Source organism: Radiomyces spectabilis (assembly GCF_025331425.1).
Source record: "Radiomyces spectabilis strain NRRL 2753 chromosome Unknown BYT42scaffold_2, whole genome shotgun sequence".
Taxonomy (NCBI): Eukaryota; Fungi; Mucoromycota; class Mucoromycetes; order Mucorales; family Radiomycetaceae; genus Radiomyces; species Radiomyces spectabilis.
In genome coordinates, this window is record NW_026251927.1 from 496,650 (window position 1) to 515,421 (window position 18,772).

At 43.1% G+C, this 18,772-nt stretch overlaps 7 protein-coding genes across 7 annotated transcripts; 5 read left to right on the forward strand and 2 right to left on the reverse strand.

Annotated features, from left to right (window-relative positions):
• Window positions 1-374: 374 nt before the first annotated feature.
• Window positions 375-2,321, forward strand: BYT42DRAFT_641529 (multicopper oxidase-domain-containing protein; the record flags this gene model as incomplete). Its single annotated transcript, XM_051572556.1, has 2 exons — window positions 375-1,992; window positions 2,063-2,321. Coding segments are annotated over 2 exons (1,732 nt in total), but the record flags the coding sequence as incomplete, so codon positions are not given.
• Window positions 2,322-3,758: 1,437 nt separating this feature from the next.
• Window positions 3,759-4,872, forward strand: BYT42DRAFT_555077 (uncharacterized protein). Its single transcript, XM_051566632.1, has 3 exons — window positions 3,759-3,988; window positions 4,046-4,183; window positions 4,238-4,872. The coding sequence occupies exons 1-3, from the start codon at window positions 3,800-3,802 to the stop codon at window positions 4,694-4,696; spliced, it is 786 nt and encodes a 261-aa protein (XP_051426918.1). The 5' UTR covers window positions 3,759-3,799; the 3' UTR covers window positions 4,697-4,872.
• A 1,000-nt stretch (window positions 4,873-5,872) lies between these two features.
• BYT42DRAFT_555079 (uncharacterized protein) lies at window positions 5,873-10,112 on the forward strand. Its single transcript, XM_051566633.1, has 9 exons — window positions 5,873-6,101; window positions 6,177-6,323; window positions 6,403-6,493; window positions 6,566-6,684; window positions 6,743-8,227; window positions 8,300-9,253; window positions 9,320-9,371; window positions 9,434-9,603; window positions 9,681-10,112. Exons 1-9 carry the CDS (start codon window positions 5,994-5,996, stop codon window positions 10,044-10,046), a joined length of 3,492 nt encoding a protein of 1,163 aa, XP_051426919.1. The 5' UTR covers window positions 5,873-5,993; the 3' UTR covers window positions 10,047-10,112.
• Window positions 10,113-10,953: 841 nt separating this feature from the next.
• On the forward strand, window positions 10,954-12,889 carry BYT42DRAFT_177178 (Adenylosuccinate synthetase). Its single transcript, XM_051562394.1, has 5 exons — window positions 10,954-11,202; window positions 11,342-11,411; window positions 11,503-12,170; window positions 12,243-12,367; window positions 12,447-12,889. Exons 1-5 carry the CDS (start codon window positions 11,083-11,085, stop codon window positions 12,754-12,756), a joined length of 1,293 nt encoding a protein of 430 aa, XP_051426920.1. The 5' UTR covers window positions 10,954-11,082; the 3' UTR covers window positions 12,757-12,889.
• A 165-nt stretch (window positions 12,890-13,054) lies between these two features.
• Window positions 13,055-13,744, reverse strand: BYT42DRAFT_610249 (uncharacterized protein; the record flags this gene model as incomplete). The annotated part of the gene is made up of 2 exons (XM_051571381.1): window positions 13,055-13,469; window positions 13,524-13,744. The coding sequence occupies 2 exons, from the start codon at window positions 13,742-13,744 to the stop codon at window positions 13,055-13,057; spliced, it is 636 nt and encodes a 211-aa protein (XP_051426921.1).
• A 1,417-nt stretch (window positions 13,745-15,161) lies between these two features.
• On the reverse strand, window positions 15,162-17,232 carry BYT42DRAFT_555098 (uncharacterized protein). Its single transcript, XM_051566634.1, has 5 exons — window positions 16,730-17,232; window positions 16,201-16,613; window positions 15,798-16,124; window positions 15,642-15,732; window positions 15,162-15,552 (listed from the first exon to the last, which is right to left on the reverse strand). Exons 1-5 carry the CDS (start codon window positions 17,099-17,101, stop codon window positions 15,457-15,459), a joined length of 1,299 nt encoding a protein of 432 aa, XP_051426922.1. The 5' UTR covers window positions 17,102-17,232; the 3' UTR covers window positions 15,162-15,456.
• On the forward strand, window positions 17,233-18,644 carry BYT42DRAFT_555103 (RNA polymerase Rpb7). Its single transcript, XM_051566635.1, has 5 exons — window positions 17,233-17,444; window positions 17,501-17,821; window positions 17,909-17,974; window positions 18,036-18,101; window positions 18,170-18,644. The coding sequence occupies exons 1-5, from the start codon at window positions 17,433-17,435 to the stop codon at window positions 18,218-18,220; spliced, it is 516 nt and encodes a 171-aa protein (XP_051426923.1). The 5' UTR covers window positions 17,233-17,432; the 3' UTR covers window positions 18,221-18,644.
• Window positions 18,645-18,772: the final 128 nt, after the last annotated feature.

Below are 18,772 nucleotides of genomic sequence, written 5' to 3' on the forward strand. Positions count from 1 at the left end.
GTGGCCATGGCAAATAAATGTTCCATGCACTACGCAAATCACTGTTCAAGATAATCACCATATTCTGTCTGCACGCACGACCATCTGTTCAATAGAATGCAGCTTGCGAGACACAGAAATTACAAACGAGACAAATTTAGTTTCAATCACATAACGCTCCTTAATTGCAAATCCAGCATCCACCGTTGTATTTTTCCCGAATAAACTATTTCCGTGACTTTGTTATCGTTTATGCATTATCCTTGACTTCCCCAAAACAAGAACGTGGATGCTTTGCAGTATGTGTCGATCATTTAGGTCTATTTCGTTTGGGCTCTTTTAAATAGGATGAAGACGACGCGCCAACGGACTTTGCCTCTCCTTCGTCAGATCCTCATGAAATTGCCCCAATTACACATACTGTTTTGCTTGCTGCTTGGCGCCAGTTGGACCAATTTCGCTTACGCGGCTATCCGAAAATTCGAGCTAAACGTTGATTCTGGTAGCCTGAATCCTGATTGTGCGAATCAATCGTATCCTGCGTTGTTGGTCAATGGTCAATTTCCCGGCCCTACCCTCCGAGTCAAGAAAGACGACGATGTAGAGATTACCATCCATAACAGAAATCCCAAGTATTCGACCACCATCCATTACCATGGTATCCGGCAATTGGGGACCTCGGAATCCGATGGTGTACCCAATGTTACTCAAGTGGCCATTCCTCCAAATGAAAGCTTTGTCCAACGGTTCCGTGTGACCCAGCAATCTGGGACCTACTTTTATCATGCGCATGTAGACATGCAAGACGACACTGTGCAGGGCTCCTTTATTGTTTACGATGATGATGCGTCCTGGCCAATGAACCGAAAACAAGAGTCTAAGCAACTGCAGGATAGTGGCTACACATATGATGACGAACTGATTCTCCACTTGTCCGAATGGTGGCATCAATCCTTCGACGAACGAGCAGCCTACGTCATGGGTCCTCAGTTTGTCAACGACCCTGGCCCAGTCAGTATTCTGTTGAACGGGAAGACAATTTGTAACACTTCACTGCCTGTACCGGATGATTGCCCTGGCTACACCACGTTGAACGTTGAACCGAACAAAGTGTATCGATTGCGCATCATTGGCGGTATGAGCTTCCGTACGCTTGCTTTTGGTATTGCCAAGCATACCATGACCATCATTGAAGTGGACGGCGAAATGACCAAGCCCTACGAAACCGATTACCTGGAAGTAACCTCCGGTCAGCGTTTCTCCGTTTTGTTACGAACCAACAATGCCCAGCCGGGCGAACTTTTCACGATTGCTACCGGTTACCGCTGGCGAGGCTCAGGTCAAAGCTATACCGAGAATGGCTACGGTTACTTGAAATATGTCAGCGCGACCCGAACAAAGTATACGTCGACCAAGAAACCCCTCATTGTTCCTCCTGCACCAAGTCAAGCCACTGATCTTCTACCTACATTCCCCTTAACAGTGACTCCCGATTGGATTTGGCCGCAGTTGGCGCCTTTGCATGAAGCTCCTCACTCTGATATTCTAAAAGCAAACGATGTACGCGTCATAAAAATTCGCCCAGTAGAAACGATTCAGCAAGACAACACCACTCGATATTACATCAATGGACGAGCCCCGCCGGAGCATGAAACGCCTGTCCTTCAAATGGCCATGTCAGAACCTCATATTTCCACAACGGATCTCGAGTCCGATGGTTACTACAAGAAGCACGGCACGTTTCCCGTCAAGTACAATGAGATTGTCGACATTGTTCTGCAAAATGCAGAAAGAGTCGGTAATCGATGCCTTTTCCATCCTTGGCATACCCATGGCCACTCCCACTTCCTCATTGCCAGTGGTCCCGGCGAATACGACCATAAAAGGGACGGCCACATACGCAATTTTCCTACTCCTCTGTATAAAGATGTTTCCCCTGTATATCCAAGCGGACTGATCAATGACACCCATGGCACCACAGGATGTGGTTGGACAAAAATCCGTATTATAGGGGTATGTACAGTGAACTTTGGGCTAACTGAATTATTTTGAATCATCTAACCTGATGCCCCTTCGATTATAGGACAATCCTGGTGCGTGGGCAGTACATTGCCATATCACATCTCATATGATGCAAGGGAAAATGGTCGTCCTCGAAGAGGCTCCTGATCAACTTATATCTTCTCATCAGCATTAGGCTTGGCTTCTATTCCTACTATTATATACCGAACATTGATTCCTGTGAAGCGATAATGTATTTGTACTTTGTCCCATAGTCACTTCACCAAGCTATTCCTATTTATTTTACCATGATAAATATATTTCGCATCTTGTCTGTTGACCAAAAAAACGACACAAGTCCTTGATGCGTTCTTTTGGTGTACACTCCTGTTCAAAAGTCACCGTAGGAATTTCAAAATTTTCTTAATTTCCCAAAAAAAAAAAAAAAAAAAAAAAAAATGCATGATATGTTTCGATGGACAGCGTCCATAATAATAAAAGGCCATCCGAACAACTCCAAAATTTATAGATGAGATATTCGATAACCTGTAAATGAATAAATGTATAACAAACAGTATTAATACGACCTTTGACCGCCTTATTTCTCTATTACAATGCGGCACCTATTGGGCACCCAACCACTACAGGGCTTGCAGGCACCCTTCCATTTTCCGCATTCTTTCTGGTCCCGTCCTGGTGAAGATGTCCTTTTGCTGGTGGCCCCCGTTACCAAGGTTTTTTCGTTTTTTTTTTCCGCTGTCCGCGTTGCTTGCCTGTCCCTTCGGCGTTGCTTCTGTTCCTTCCGGAGAACTTTTTTTGGCCTGACCTTGTCTCCCGCTTGTGTTTTTTTTTCGCGTGGTCGGGCTTTTTTTTTCTCTGGCGTTCTCTCCTGTGTCCCTCTAGTTGGACGTCTGGTTTTTTTGGGGGGGGGGGTTCCTCTTGTCGTTCCTGGGTGTTTCTTGGTTTTTCCTCGCCTCTTCCTGGGCGGTTATCGCCGTCCTCCCCCAGGTTGCGGGCTTCTGGGAGTGGGCGACCATCTTCCCAGAGGTTACGGTAAGTTTTTGAATGATCAAAAGTTAAGCCGTATAAGATATAATTTTATTGATGGCTCTTGTTTTCTTTGTTTTCTTTATGTCTTCTTCTCTCCCTAATGTGGTCATTTTCCAACTCGCGAATTAACTAGCTTTTACTTGTCTATGTTTGATTTACTCTCATAATTTGATGTTTATGCTTTTTTATGTCTTTTTCTCGTATTGCCATTTCTCTTTTTTTTTTCTGTATAATAATTTGCGATTTTTCTTGTAATTTTCCAAATTCCTACGGTGACTTACTGAAATAAACGGTATTAGTCCACGAGAAGTTCCAAGAGCATTAATTCCTCAGCTCTTGAGTTTTTCTGTAGCATGTCTAAGCTGTAAAAACACAGGCATGTTTCTTCTGCTTCCTTTTGGATGTGTATATCGTACGCACTGTGCTATCAAACCAATAATTCCAACGTATCGATCGATAGTATATGGCATTGCCTATCTCAGCTTTGTTCCGTTATCAGCGTTTTCAACCGCGCAAGCAGTGCAAATCTTGTTCACTTTTTCTGCCGATAGTGAATATGTGCGTATGTAGTTACCTGCAGCCGTATCGTCGCTATGCTGTACATAATAGTGACATTTTTCTGCTGACAATAAGACTGAGTATCAAAAACACATGAAATACTAAACCTGCGATGTGAAATATACCGATTTGGCACTCCGACATCCGTTTCTCCACATTCTTCTCTTTCACCCAGACACTCTCTTGGAAAGCCTTGTTTCTGATACATATTATGGTCTCCAGTTCTCCCTCTCCAAGATCGCGCTGGTTGCCACGCTGGATCTTACAGCTTTTCGGCTACTCTTCGTTGGCAGCTGCTGTCATTAGTTTTGCCATTTATTATTACAAAAAGTCCACTCGCCAACTCCAGGACAATTCCCATTCGAAATCGATTCCTTCTTTAAGTGGATCCTCTACTCAGGTAAGTCACATTTATAAATATCACTTTGAAATGAGCTGACAATATTTATTGTTTCAGGTTTCTGGCGATGACAAATCTGCCCTTCCGGGTACATCCTCTTCAACCGTAGCGGCAGGTGGTTGGAGCGCTAAACTGCTCGGTTCGGTCCCCAACTCACGTAAGAAGAAAGAAAAACTAACCATTTCCTTGAAGAATGTAAGTTGCAAAAACTGTGTATCAGTGTCTGGATTATTGAAATGGGATGGGTAGACCATTCTGTGGAACCCGTCCTCTGATGTCGATGTACCCAACCATGCGTTCCACGAACATGCCACCACGTTGTTATCACGTCTGTCGCAGCTATACGACGTCTATTTGCTTATTAGCGTTGGCTCAAAGGAGGAGCAAGATCAGATCCAACATTTGCTTGATCATGCGGGATTAATAGGTAGTGATGGATTGGACAAGCGAAAAATCCTGTTTTGTTCCACTGAAGAAGGCAAAATTCATATTGTGCGTCACGTGGAACCGTACATGCATGTGGAAGGTGGAGGAGAGCTCGACGATGGCGGTAATAGTGTAAAGAAATTGCAACCTTTTGTTCCGAAACTGCTATGGATTGCAACTCGTGGCAAATACAAAGAAGCTGACAAATCAGCCTCCAATATCGAAGTAACGGATCATATCCTAAAGTCGTCTCTGGCCCGCAGAGCTGGATACGAAGCATAATTCGCGATTCCCCCATAATTACCATAGACACAACCCATGCTAAATTATAAAGTGCTAGCAATACATTGTAACATCCTACGAGCCTCCCTTTTATCAATTTATCAGAAACAGCAGAGACTATGTTTGCAAAATCTGTTTTCAGCGAACTATGAATAAGTAAAAGGACAAAAGCATAACAGATATATCTTTGCTGCAAGTTCACTCAATGAACAAGGAGTTATTATGAATTATTGTTATGGTAGATCTGATGGTTGAATGATGCTGCCCAGCCGACGATGATACCAGCTGGCTGTTTTCAAGCAATTTCCTCGTCGGAGCTTGTCCTCGATTGTATCTGCTAGCATTAATCTTACACAACCGTATCGGGCTGTTATCACTCCTCTTTCCGCTTAATGCTCAAAAATACGAAAGAGCTTGAGTTTAGCTTCGAATAATTTCTTTGGCGGAACATGTCTTCTAGTAGCAGAGAATAGCATTGCTGCACGATGGGATTAATTCACTCTCAAACTCTCAGTGATAAAGATGGCGTTGCTTGGAAGGTTTATGCGTGAAGGGAGGGCAAAGAGCCAATCAGATTCGCCATTTATGGAAGTAAATTCTTATCTTCCAGTGTTAAAGCATGTCCTGTTAGTAGCCTTAATGCCATCACAACAAAACAGCCATAAGTTTAAAGAACCGTGCTTTGGTGGCAAGTGTCCTCTCTGAGGAATATGTCCCAAGGGGGATATAGACGTTTCAAATCTTCCCGACGGTTGTTAGGATCTTGGAGAATGAATATTGCGTGCCAACATGTGGAGAAAAATGTGGACCAACGAAAAAGCTGCCGGTATAATTGACCAACTGCTGTAACAAAAGCAATGTCTTTCTTCTCTTGGCACCTCTGGTCCTCCCGATACACTTCATCCACTTTGTGACAGTTGCATTTTTTTTTTTTTTTTTTGCTCCTATTATAGGCAGTGATGTGCACAAAATATCCATGGCAATATTCCAAACATGCACATCATTTGAATGCAAATAAATCAGAGTTCAGCTCATACGGTACACTTCGACAGAAGAACAACGTAACCTAACAACCCAACACTCAAAAGCACCCCGATTCCCACAATTTCAATTTCTGTGGCTGTTCACAACTAAGATTCGATTTTCCGACATGGTCCAGTGGGCTTAGCCAATGGTCTAGGATTAGTAGTCACACAATTCCACTTTCTTCTCGAATAACCTGATTTTTTCTCAGTAGCTGTTGGAAGCAGGACAGGACAATCCCTTTGACTTGAATTCGCTTGGTTTGTACTCAGTCATGGAAGACAAACCTCAAAAGGCGCATCGTGCCAAAAAGGCCGGCAAAAAGGTCGAAAGAAAGAAAGAGAACAAGTTCGTCAATGCCAAGAAATCGAGCAATCCTAAAGTAACGTATTGGACTTTCTTGATCTACCGTTGTGTCATGCGATCTAACCCACTCCGGCTTTCATTCTTACCATAGGCTTTCTCATTCCAAAGTGCAGCTAAGGCAGAAAAGACTGCTCGACGTAACTTTGATATCGGTGAGAAGAAACTGCACGTTCCTTTGGTGGACCGTACTCCCATCGAAGCACCCCCGGTCGTGATTGCTGTCGTCGGACCACCCGGTGTAAGTACAGCGTACACCAATCAGCCGATGGAGTCTGTGGTACTCATGATTGTTTATGTTTTTGCTTCTGCTTGCTTAGACCGGTAAATCGACGCTTATTAAATCGCTTGTGAAACGATATACCAAACATAATCTCAACGAAATCAAGGGACCCATTACCGTTGTCAGCGGTAAGTGACTTGTCGTGAATATACAAATACATCAACAGCGGTGGAAACTTATCTTCCTCTCCCATACTTTAGGCAAAAAGCGACGTTTGACTTTTATCGAATGTGCCAATGACATGAACTCCATGATCGATGTGGCTAAAATTGCAGATCTCGTACTGCTGATGATCGATGCCAGTTTCGGTTTCGAAATGGTGAGTTTTGACTGGTTTCATGACAAGGCACTTGGATATTGACAATGCCCTTTCGTAGGAAACATTCGAATTTCTGAACATTCTTCAATCACATGGTTTCCCCAAGGTGATGGGCGTGCTCACCCATTTGGATAAATTCCGCAATAACAAAACATTGCGCACTACTAAGAAGAAACTGAAGCATCGATTCTGGACCGAAATTTATCAAGGTGCCAAATTATTCTACTTATCCGGCGTAATCAATGGACGATATCCCAACATGGAAGTTCAAAATTTGTCACGCTTCATTTCGGTCATGAAATTCAGACCTCTTGTATGGCGCAATACTCATCCTTATGTTGTCGCCGATCGTATTGAAGATTTGACTGATCCTGAATTGCTGCATCGACAGCCGACTTGCGATCGTACCGTAACCTTGTACGGCTATCTTCGCGGTACCAATCTCAAGAGCAACATGCGTATTCACATTCCCGGTGCTGGTGATCATGTGTTAGCCGATGTTTCCGTTCTTCCTGATCCCTGTCCGTTACCTGATAAAGAACGTAAACGATTGGATGAGAAGTACAAGCTTATTTACGCCCCCATGTCCGATGTCGGTGGTGTCATGTACGATAAAGATGCCGTTTACATTAACGTTCCCGGTACTTTCACGAAAAAATCGGCTCTGGCTCCCATTGAGCGTAAAAACGGTGAAGAGGCGGAAGAAGAATCAGACGATGAAGTTCAGCCTGCTGGTTTGGGAGAAAAAATGGTTATGGATCTGCAGGACGTTCAGGATACATTGGCTTCTCAATTGGCCGATTCGGAATTGCGTATTTTCTCGGGATCAGCCCCCTTGCGCGCTGGGGACGTTGCTTCAGATGATGAAGGTGCCATTACCGAATCTCTTGAAGAAGATGATTCAGGTAGAACGCGTCGACGTGCTGTATTTGCGACAGGAGACGTTGAAGACGATGACGAGGATGATGAAGATGAAGATGAGGAAATGGAAGAGGACGAAGACGACGATCTGGAGGAAGACGAGGATGAAGATGAAGATGATGTTCCTCGCAGAGGTCGTGCGCTGACGAAATTTGACACACGAAATATTCCCAAAAAGGGTGAAAAAGAAGATGCTGAAAGTGACAATGAAAACGATGTCCAATTTGCAGACAGTGACAGTGATTTCGGTGGCGAGGAAGATGACGAAGACATGATCAATATTGACGGACGTCAGCGCCGTACTGAATCTGAAGACGAAGAACTTGCTGGCGAACTACGATGGAAGGCGAATCTCAAGGAAAAAGCCAGCAATATGTTCTTTTCCAATCGTCGTGTCAACTTGATGACCTTGATTTACAATCGACCCGAACTTACCGCTGAAGATATCGCCAACGGTGATTACGAAGAGAATGATAATGAAAACGGCGATGATAATATGGATGAAGAAGATGAAGAATTCTTCAAGTTGAAAAAGGACACAAAGAAAGATGAAGAAGAAACGCTCGATACTGTACGAGAGCAACCTGATATGGAAGAATTGGAAGAATGGGATGATGAAGATGTAAGTGCTATTTTTTTTTAATGTTATTACCGTGTCGATCTTCTCATTCTCGGTTGTCTGTCAACGCTATAGACTCTGAATTCTATCCGTAATCGATTCATCACCGGTGAATTGGAAGAGGGTGGTGCACCCAATGCTCCTGCAGCCGAAGAAGAAGAGGTGTATGGTGATTTTGAAGATCTGGAAGGTGAAGAGGGCGAGGCATCCAAAGAGGAGCCTGAAGAAGAATTGGATCCAGTGGAAGCCGAACGCCAACGTATCGCCAAGCGTAAAGAAGAATTGAAGAAGAAATTCAATGAGGAGTATGATGAGGAAGACGATCAACCCAAGATGGATTTTTATGAAAAGCGCAAAGCCGAGATCGAGCAGCAATTGATTACGAATCGTAATGAATTCGAACATGATGACCCGCAAACTCGTGCAATGGTTGAAGGATATCGTCCTGGCAGCTACGTACGTTTGCTCATCAAGGACATGCCATGTGAATTTGTGGAAAATTTCGATCCCACCTATCCTGTTCTTGTTGGCGGTTTATTGACGTCCGAAGACCAATTTGGTCTTGTACAAGTGAGAATCAAGCGTCATCGTTGGCATCGCAAGATCTTGAAGACCAACGATCCTCTCATCTTTTCGATCGGTTGGAGACGATTCCAGAGCATACCCATCTATTCCCTGAATGACGGCACGCGTAACCGCATGTTGAAATATACACCAGAGCACATGCATTGTCTTGCCACCTTTTACGGTCCTGTTCATACACCAAATACTGGTTTCTGTGCAGTGCAATCGGTATCGGATAGCAAGACGTCCTCCTTCCGTATCAGCGCCACAGGTGTGGTGGTCGATATCAGTCAATCAGCTGAAATCGTCAAGAAATTGAAGCTCACCGGTACACCGTACAAAATCTACAAAAACACCGCTTTTATCAAGGACATGTTCACGTCGGCTTTGGAAGTGGCGAAATTCGAAGGCGCCAGTATCCGAACTGTGTCTGGTATTCGCGGTCAAGTAAAGAAAGCAATGCCGGTAAGCACTATTTTAAGATAAGAATTGATTGTTTATCAAACATATTCATGGGTGTGTTTTTTGTAGAAACCGGATGGTCATTTCCGTGCAACCTTTGAAGATAAAGTCCTGATGAGCGGTTAGTGAAACTATGAATGATCGTATCGCGTGAGTGTTACTCATTGATTCTTTTTTTGATAGATATCGTATTTTTGAGAGCATGGTATCCCGTTAAGCCCCGTAAATTCTATAATCCCGTTACATCCTTGTTATTATCATCCAAGTCATCATGGCAAGGAATGCGTCTGACAGGCGAAGTGCGAAGGGATCTTAACCTTCATGCACCGCAGAATGTCGATTCCATTTACAAGGTAAACTGATAATGCAAATGAATGAAGGATGCAAGCAAAGTCGGTTATACTGATGGATTTAATTGATTGATAACTAGCCTATCGAACGCAAAGCAAGAAAATTCAATACATTGAAGATTCCAAAGGCTCTGCAGGCCGAGCTGCCTTTTGCTTCCAAGCCCAAGATTCCTAAAGCACAAACGAAGAAGTCGTATTTGGCTAAGCGCGCAGTGGTTCTGGAACCGGAAGAGAAGAAAATTTATACACTTATGCAACAGCTGAATACGCTTCGCAATGAGAAGCAACGCAAACGCAAGATGAAAGACGCGGAACGACGAGTGGAGAATGAAAAGAAGAAGGCCAAGATTGAAGCCGTCAATGTCGCCAAGGATAAAGAACGTCGCAAGGATTATTTCCGCAAAGAATCCAAGAAAGCCATTTCACGATCAAAGAGTTCATCATAGATTTGTCACATGCATATCTTTTTTTTTCCATTTTCCAAATCATTCGTTCTGTTATTATCCAGTAGTCTTTTTTTTGCCTTTTTTATAATACATTTGCATTTCCCATGTAGAATTATCCAGATTCAAGGTGTCGAAGCTTTCTATTTGACGCGTTGTATGTTTCCCAGGTTACGGGTTGCCATTCTAGTTCTTGAACACATCAGATATCAACTAACCCTAATCAGAAATAATGAATCATCTTTTTCGTGACCAGCTTCTGAGAACGTGTATATCGGTGACGATCAGCAAAGATTGTAGATTCAGGTATCCACATTGGTCCAGCTGAAAAAATACTAATTCAAAGGCGATATGTGTCAATATAGAGCTTAACAGTAATAATGGTCACAGTTTCATGAGTCGATTTTTCATAGAGTAGCGAGATATGAAAAACTTCAGTAAGAGTTGTTTATGAGTCATCACCTAATGTGTCACTGTAAACGGGATTTCTTCGCACCAATGGGTGTATAGGCGCAATCGGTGTTAGATATCCCGATTAAGCCAAACAGATAACCTGTTTGCAGTGATTGATGCCAACAATACCTATCTCATGTATATACAATCTCTGTAGCCAAATGGAGGGAACAATGGTAATCGTGTTGGAACGAAGTGATGACCATAAAAGGCAACTGTGAGTAATAGTCTTGGATGATGTTACCGGTATATGAAAGTACCTCGACCGCTGTATTCGGAGATTGAGGGAAAATCGACTAGAAAGGGAAGGATAATTTATCAACAAAAGCTAGGAGGGGCGAAAAAAGAAAAAACTTTGGTTTCTGAAACGGCGTTCAAAAAAAAAAGATGGCATGGGCAAATAAAAGGGAGTGGCTGAGACGACCCAATGAAAAAGGAACATAAAAATTTTTGTGGATTGAATTTCCCCAATTGGCTGGGAACCGAGCTGCGACTATCATTTTTTTTCGAGCGAAATAAAAACGGACTGATTATCAACTGAGAGCAAGAATGGGTTTTCTCCTTTTATCTCGTAAAACTGACAGTGATGTCCTTGTTGCCTGCTGGCCAAATTTCCGTGGTCCTCGGCGCCCAATGGGGTGACGAAGGTAAAGGAAAGCTTTCCGATATTCTTTGCGGTGAAGCCGACGTGTGTGCTCGTTGTCAGGTATTTATTGTTTCCTGGTTCCTGTTTCGACGGGCGAGGATGACGGTGGTTTGGGCTTGTCGATTGTTTCGTCAGAGTCGATGAAAAAAGGTGTTGATATTTAATTTTCCATGGATACTGATATGGATATGGATTATAGGGTGGCAACAACGCCGGTCATACCATCGTTGTGAACAACGTTAAATATGATTTCCATATTTTGCCTTCTGGTAAGTCCTTTTTTTTCGTACCTGGATAATATTTTTATTCAATATCGTGGATTTCCAAAGAGCCGATTCTTATTCTCTCATCATTTTTCAGGTTTGATCAACCCTAACTGCGTCTGCGTGATCGGTGCTGGTGTTGTCATTCACTTGCCTTCGTTCTTTGAGGAAAAGGAAAAGTTGGAAGCCAAGGGTCTTGACTGTGACAAGCGTCTCTTTGTGTCGGATCGTGCTCATCTTGTGTTCGACCTTCATCAAATGATTGATGGTTTGAAGGAAGCTGAATTGGGTCGCGGTAGCATCGGTACCACCCGCAAGGGTATTGGCCCAACCTACTCTTCCAAGGCTTCTCGTTCCGGTCTTCGTGTGCATCATCTTTACAACTTTGAAGAATTCGAAGCCAAGTTCCGAGTCATGGTCGAGAACAAGCGCAAGCGTTATGGTCAGTTTGAATATGATGTCGAAGCCGAACTTGTCCGTTACAAGGAACTCGCCGAACGTCTCCGACCCTATGTCATCGACAGCATCTCTTATCTTCACGAACAACTTAAGCAGAACAAGCGTGTTCTCGTCGAAGGTGCCAATGCTCTTATGCTCGATCTCGACTTTGGTACCTACCCCTACGTCACCTCTTCCGCCACCAGCGTCGGTGGTGTCTGTACCGGTCTCGGTGTCGCTCCCAACAAGATTACCAACGTCCTTGGTGTCGTCAAGGCTTACACCACCCGTGTCGGTGGTGGTCCCTTCCCTACCGAACAGCTGAATGTAAGGATATTGGATGCCGCAGAGATCTTATCGTGGTTGTAATGACTTATCTTTGTGCGGGTTAACTTATAGGAAATTGGTGAACATCTTCAAACTGTGGGCTTCGAATTTGGTGTCACCACTGGTAGAAAGCGCCGTTGTGGCTGGCTTGATTTGGTTGTCCTCAAGTACTCTACCATGATTAATGGCTATACCAGGTAAATGATACGGGACAAAAAATGTTGATTGCTGATGCTGTGACAATGCTAACGCTGAGGTTTGTTTGAAATGAATTAGCTTGAACATTACCAAACTCGACATCCTCGACCAGTTGCCTACTATCAAGGTGGGTGTTGCCTATCTTCTCGATGGTAAGCCGTTGGCTTCCTTCCCTGCCGATTTGTCTGTGCTCGAAAAGATCGAAGTCCAGTATAAAGAGATGCCTGGTTGGATGACCGATATCTCCAAGTGCAGAACTTGGGAAGAGCTTCCTGAAAATGCCAAGAAGTACATCGAAATGATTGAACGTGAAAGCGGTGTTCCCGTCGAATGGATCGGTGTTGGTCCCGGCAGAGATGAGATGATCCACAAACCTTTGTCTGCATAGTTTAGCGATCTTTAGAACTTGTTGCCCCTTTTTCTTCTCCATTTCATCCTTCCGAAATGTATCTTTGTCCATTTTTATTAAATCTTTTCTGATTAAATACATAGTTATCAGGCATACTCTGCTTAAACTTGAAATGTTAAATGATGTGCAATGGTTAAGGAAGGGGGCATATTATTTTACTCGCTTGTGCTGGGATCCATATCATATTTATGCAAGCATAGCCAAAGCAGCGCCGTTGTCCTTCTTTACTGGTTAAAGGAATGCTGTCACCGTTATAGAACATGCTACGTTCGCCGTATCAACCAAATGGAGTACCACTCGGGAAAACACAAGAAAGAATATCTTCCACTGGTTCGCTCCATGAATACTTGGGTGTAAATGGTTGCTGGTAATCTTGTACCCATACAGCGTCGTCCTCATGCGGGAATTGTGAACGACCATCATCGCCGTTAAGGAGTAGTTGCAGCATACTCGGATGTGTTGCTGAATAATTCAAGCTGCAACTTATCACGTCTTGAGCCATAACGAAACCTTTGAGGTAGTTTGGTGCCGCTTCCGGTGATGGATAACTGGTGGTATGAGGGAGAGGTTTGATTTGCTTTATCAGCCGATCACCCGATATTCTATATGCTTCTCGAGACAGCTTTCGCTGGTGTGATTTCCAATGGCGGCGAAGATTGCTGATCACAGAAAATCGACGTTCACATCCGCCACTATGGGTAGGTTAGCAACCCTGAGAAAGACCAATGACAGATTTTTCATCTTACATAGTACAAGCGAAAGGCTTTTCCCCCGTATGGGAGTATATATGAGGTCGTAGAGCGCTGGGTTTGGTGAACACTTTGGAACAGTATGTGCAAACGTAAGTTTTCTTGCTACTCACAGCAGCAACAGCGTTTACGGTTTGGCAGCTTGAAATACTGCTATTCTCTTCATCAGGAACTGATTTTGCTACTGTATGAGACGCTTGATCGATATTAAAAGACATTTGATAAACAGTTTGATGTATAATTAAATGACGGAGCGTAACAGGTGAAAAGCTTTGTTTATAACGGAAGCTATCAAATTATTAACTCAATAATTTTTTTTTAAACTTCGAATCTTGGGTGGAGAATCCTCCTTACGGGTTGTCTCATCTGGCAACCAACTCGCGAATAATGAAAGGATTAGCCACGATTGATGGAACTTCATCTTCATTGAAGGAGTTTGAACGGGGTCATTTAACTTCCCAAAGGAGTTCTTGTTTGCCAGATTTTTGTATCTTGTTGCTGCCAAGATAGACATCAACATTTCCTAAGTTGATTCTTTCTCTTTATAGATTTACTGCTGCAGAGGATTTTCTTTTTATAATAACAATAACGTTACTGCATCAAAAATGATATCGATTGTCATTCAAGGGGCGCTTCTAGGTCCTGTGACGTTGCTATCAAGGTTTATCGTTTTAGGTTTACAACTTCTACCGAATTGAAGGCGGGGAAAACCTCGGATATACTAGTACGTTAAGTTTCCAACGATCTCGCAAGGTCGCCCATATAACTTGCATCACTTGTAGTTTATAAAACTTCGAGATACATTGTAAAATCATCCCACCGGACTTTTGATAGTACTCTTTCACTGTCAATTCACTTGAATCGATGCGTATTTTATAAGCTTTAAGCAAACAAATTCCCAGCATTTTCCTTTTTTTTTCATGTGGACATACCATTACACGTCTCGATAATCTTTCTTTGTCACTTTGCGTCATTGTAAGCATGCATAACAGATACCGTAACGGTATGTGCTCCTGTTTTGGATGTTTACTATTGCTGTTCTTTTGCGTCAAGGTACACTGCATTTAGCTCGAAATACTCCGTATGCCATATCTGATGTGATTTAAGAATATTGAGGTGTCATGCATGATACCAGATTAGGAAACAATCCAGATCGCTTACCCAACTGTCTATCTGCATGAAACCTACGGACCGAATAGATGATATATGAGTTGCAGGCATAGCAAAATACAGTAGCCATCATGCAAGATAAAAACGTCCATTTTATTATCAACGAGTGAGTTGTGAATGCATGAGAATATCGACAAAACTATCAGATGGGTGATATCAAACCTTGTCTTCCGCATTTGCGATGCGTTTACTGATATCTGTAGGTTGCGCATGTTCAGTCACTCTATCCTTGCAACTTTAACTCTAAACACGGAACCTAAACATAAAGAATTCAAAACAGCAATTCGCTGTAGCAAGCGAAAATCAGACCCTTAGATGGATTATTTTGATCGTTCCGAGTTAATGACAAAACTTGCTGAAAAAATGACCGGCTGCTATGCCATACACAGTTCGTATATCCAGCATTTCTGCAACTGCTTTTGCATGTGGAATAACCCATTCCACTCACCATCAAAATGAGAATTGATGAACCAATACATGGCGCTTCATACTGTCTTGTTTAATCAAATTCGTCGTCGTTTCCTTCCTTCACGAACATATACGAAAACAAAACGTTCAGATAAAGCTTTAGAAAAAACGCAGGAGTTTCTCCAAAGAAGTCCCGTTTCTAACATGAAAAAAGAAAAATATAATACAGGAAAACCGGTTGGATTTCGCGGTTTTGAAAAAAAAAACGTAACCAGCCAGGAAGGGGGTATAGCAATCACTAGGGTGGGTGGTGTTATACATTACGTCTGTCTGCATTCACAATTGCTGTTTGTTAAGAAGACGGAGGTTTTCCGTCATTGTAACTTCGGACGCGTCGTGAACGAATTTGTTGAACACGTTCATATCCGTCGAGAAGGTTACTTAGATCCTAGATGAAACCGATTGAATAAGAATAATCCAGTTGGTAAAGACGCACGTGCATCACCGCCGTTCCGAAGGAGTCGAGAAAATTCTTACTTTGCCAACAATGAAAATACAAGCCCCTAAAACACTGCGATGGAAGGTCTGCGGAAAATATTCCCGGACAGGTTTGATATAACTTAGACCACTACAGGAGTTCCGTCAGTAACCCTAACATCCATTCCAAGCACTGTTGCTCGCTGTAATACTAACATGCCGATAAGACTGCTGATGACGGGAAACGTCAATGCCTCCGTGATATCGATGTGAAGCCCTCGATTCCAGCTCCTATTCAGCAATTCAAGTTCACGGTTTTGCTCCCTATCCGTAAGGCCACTCCCAGATTGTCGACGTCCTTGTTCTGTGGTATTGTTTGCTATCCCTTGATTCTGGCCACGATGGCCCCTCGCTGGATTCCGCTGGAATAGTCCCACCAACGCGCTTTGTCTTCCAGACATTCCCGTCGCTTGAGTTCGTTTGTCAAGAAGGTTTTGCAACACACGCCGCTGTATGGACGCATACAGACGTTTATAGAACAATCTAGAGATCCGTCATTGTTCGAGTGAATGAGCCAATCGCGAATTAAAAAAAAAAAAAGAACACATATTTGCTTTACCTCATGGGTGGCAAGAGGCTCACAATGGTTGCTGGCGTTGGAGGCCAGGATAAATATAACAGTTGGTTTGTTAGTCTCATATAAGCAATTGCTGATGCGAAAATGATGTGATCGCCCCAGGAAGATTTGGAGAAAATCAAGACCCATGGACTTATGGATAATCCCAACCATGGTCTCCAGGACCAATCTGCAGGATTACCGAGGAGACGTGACCCTTCTTCTTTGCCAAAAAATGTCAACACCGAAAGAGCGCCATAGGTACTTGATGCGATAAAAATAGCAGATGATAACCCAGCCGTCAACACCGCGGGCGAAATCATTGCAACAAGGCCACGCGTCAAATTCAGCATCGCCAAAAGAACACTTGATCGCTGAATGATCTGATATTCTGACCCACACTGTGGACAACGAACCTAAAAAAAAAAAAAAAAAAAAAAAAAAAAAAAAAAAAAACCAGGTAAAAGTAAGGGAACCGGAAATCATCAACTCATATAAAGAAAAAGTGCTATATGCGTATACCATATTGTACCTTTTCTCCATGATGATTGCGCTGGTTTTCATCAATCCACTCCAATAGACATTCTTCGTGTGCATTCAGCGAACATCGGCACGTCTTGACCCACCGTCCTTCGGAGTCTTCATCCTCACCAAAGCATATCCAGCATCGCCGTTGGTCATCGTTGCTGTCAGCTCGAGCAGTAGCTGTTGGTCGCTCGGACCGTTCCATACGCACGTCACCCCTTCGATCTGTACTTCCGGTCATGGGGGCCGAGGATCTCGGAGCCAGAATTGTGGACGACGACGAAGACATGCTTGATTCTGTTAATGAAATACTATCATCGTCGATTATTTGAGAATTATAGCTATTGATAGCTTGACGAAAAGGCGCAAAGTGGGACATGGGGAAGCAGCGTGGGGAAGTAGTGCGTTTTTTTTTTCCTTGCTTTTGTGGTCCGTGTTTCTTTGCAATGATGAGAACCACCCATCATCGCGGCACGTGATTACATGACGTCATATTGCTCTGCTCGACGAAATTTTGTTTTTTCGTTCACGAAAAAAAATGGCAAAGCTCGTCAAGTGTTGTTTTTTAGTATCTTTTATTCGACGCAACTCGCATCCGCCACGCTTTCCCTTTCATCAGTTTCACGCGATCGACTCGCTAATATCGGTGCCTTTTTATCCGTGAAATCTTCAGTCGCTTCCCCTTTTCTCCAAATAATAAGGCATAACCGATGTTCTTCCTGGTACGCCACACGGGAAGCATATTATCGTCGGTACTAATATTAGCACGATTCTGCAGAAAGAGTTGACACACACTATCACGTTGCATCCATCATACTTTGGACCGGACATGCAGGCGCAACTGCAAGATAAACTCTACGCAGATGTACAGGGAACATGTTCGGGACGATTCGGTTACATCATTACTGTCGTATCCGTATTAAGTACAAGCAAAGGCAAGATCTTACCGGGATCCGGCCTAGCAGAATTCAAAATCAAATATCAAGCTATCGTTTTCAAACCATACAAAGGCGAAGTATTAGACGCAGTGGTTACAACCGTCAACAAAATGGGCTTCTTTGCGGATGCGGGACCACTGCAAATTTTCGTTTCCAATCATGTAAGTTTTCGAGGGAGACCCATTATGGAGACAGAGACGACAATGTTCAGAATGACACTGAACCATCACGGGGTTGTCATTGTCTAGCTCATACCAAACGACATGCGTTACGATCCCAGCGGAAATCCACCATATTACTCATCGGACGATCAGGTAACATATTAGTTGGCATGACTACCGGAAGAAAAAAAACATTGGTGAACGCGTTGCATAGATGATCACAAAAGATGTGCAGGTTCGCATTAAATTAGTAGGCACCCGCGTCGATGCTACTGAAATAGTGAGTATCTGGAGATATCATGATATCGCAATTTGTATGTATCTTAACGCTTTTCGACCCTATCAAAGTTTGCTATTGGCACGATCAAAGAAGACTATCTCGGCGTCATCTCATCATAAATTTCAAGCCACCCTCCATCTATCTTATATACACGTATCAAATCGGCATAAAAAAAACAAGCTTCTTTTTTCCTTTTCGGTCAATGGTCATCGATGGCATTGCTTCTATGTCAAAAGGGGGAAAAAAATCACAAAACTGCGAAATTCACAAACGGCAATGGAAGGCTTCAGAGAAGGGCATGGCAGTAGACGCAATATATTTTGAAAGGAGACGGGTGAGGTTTTCCGACGCGTCTCTTCTTTTCCAGAAGAAACATTTCAATCGTTTTGTATAGATACAACTCAATGAAGACTTGATTCGATAGCGTTAATTTGAACAACATTCATTTTTTTATTTTATTTTTTGCAACTGCTAACTCATGGTCTGACAGTCCCTCAAAAGGGAACCCGCAAAAAGTTATAATAAATAGAATTTGCCCATTGATCTCTCGATGCCTTGAGTGGATGAAGCAAAAACGTACCCTTTGTCAGTTGATCAAAAAGGTCCATTATTTGTGATATGGATCGGCTTTCTACTTCGATGCGCATAGGGTATCATTGCAGCATAAGAAT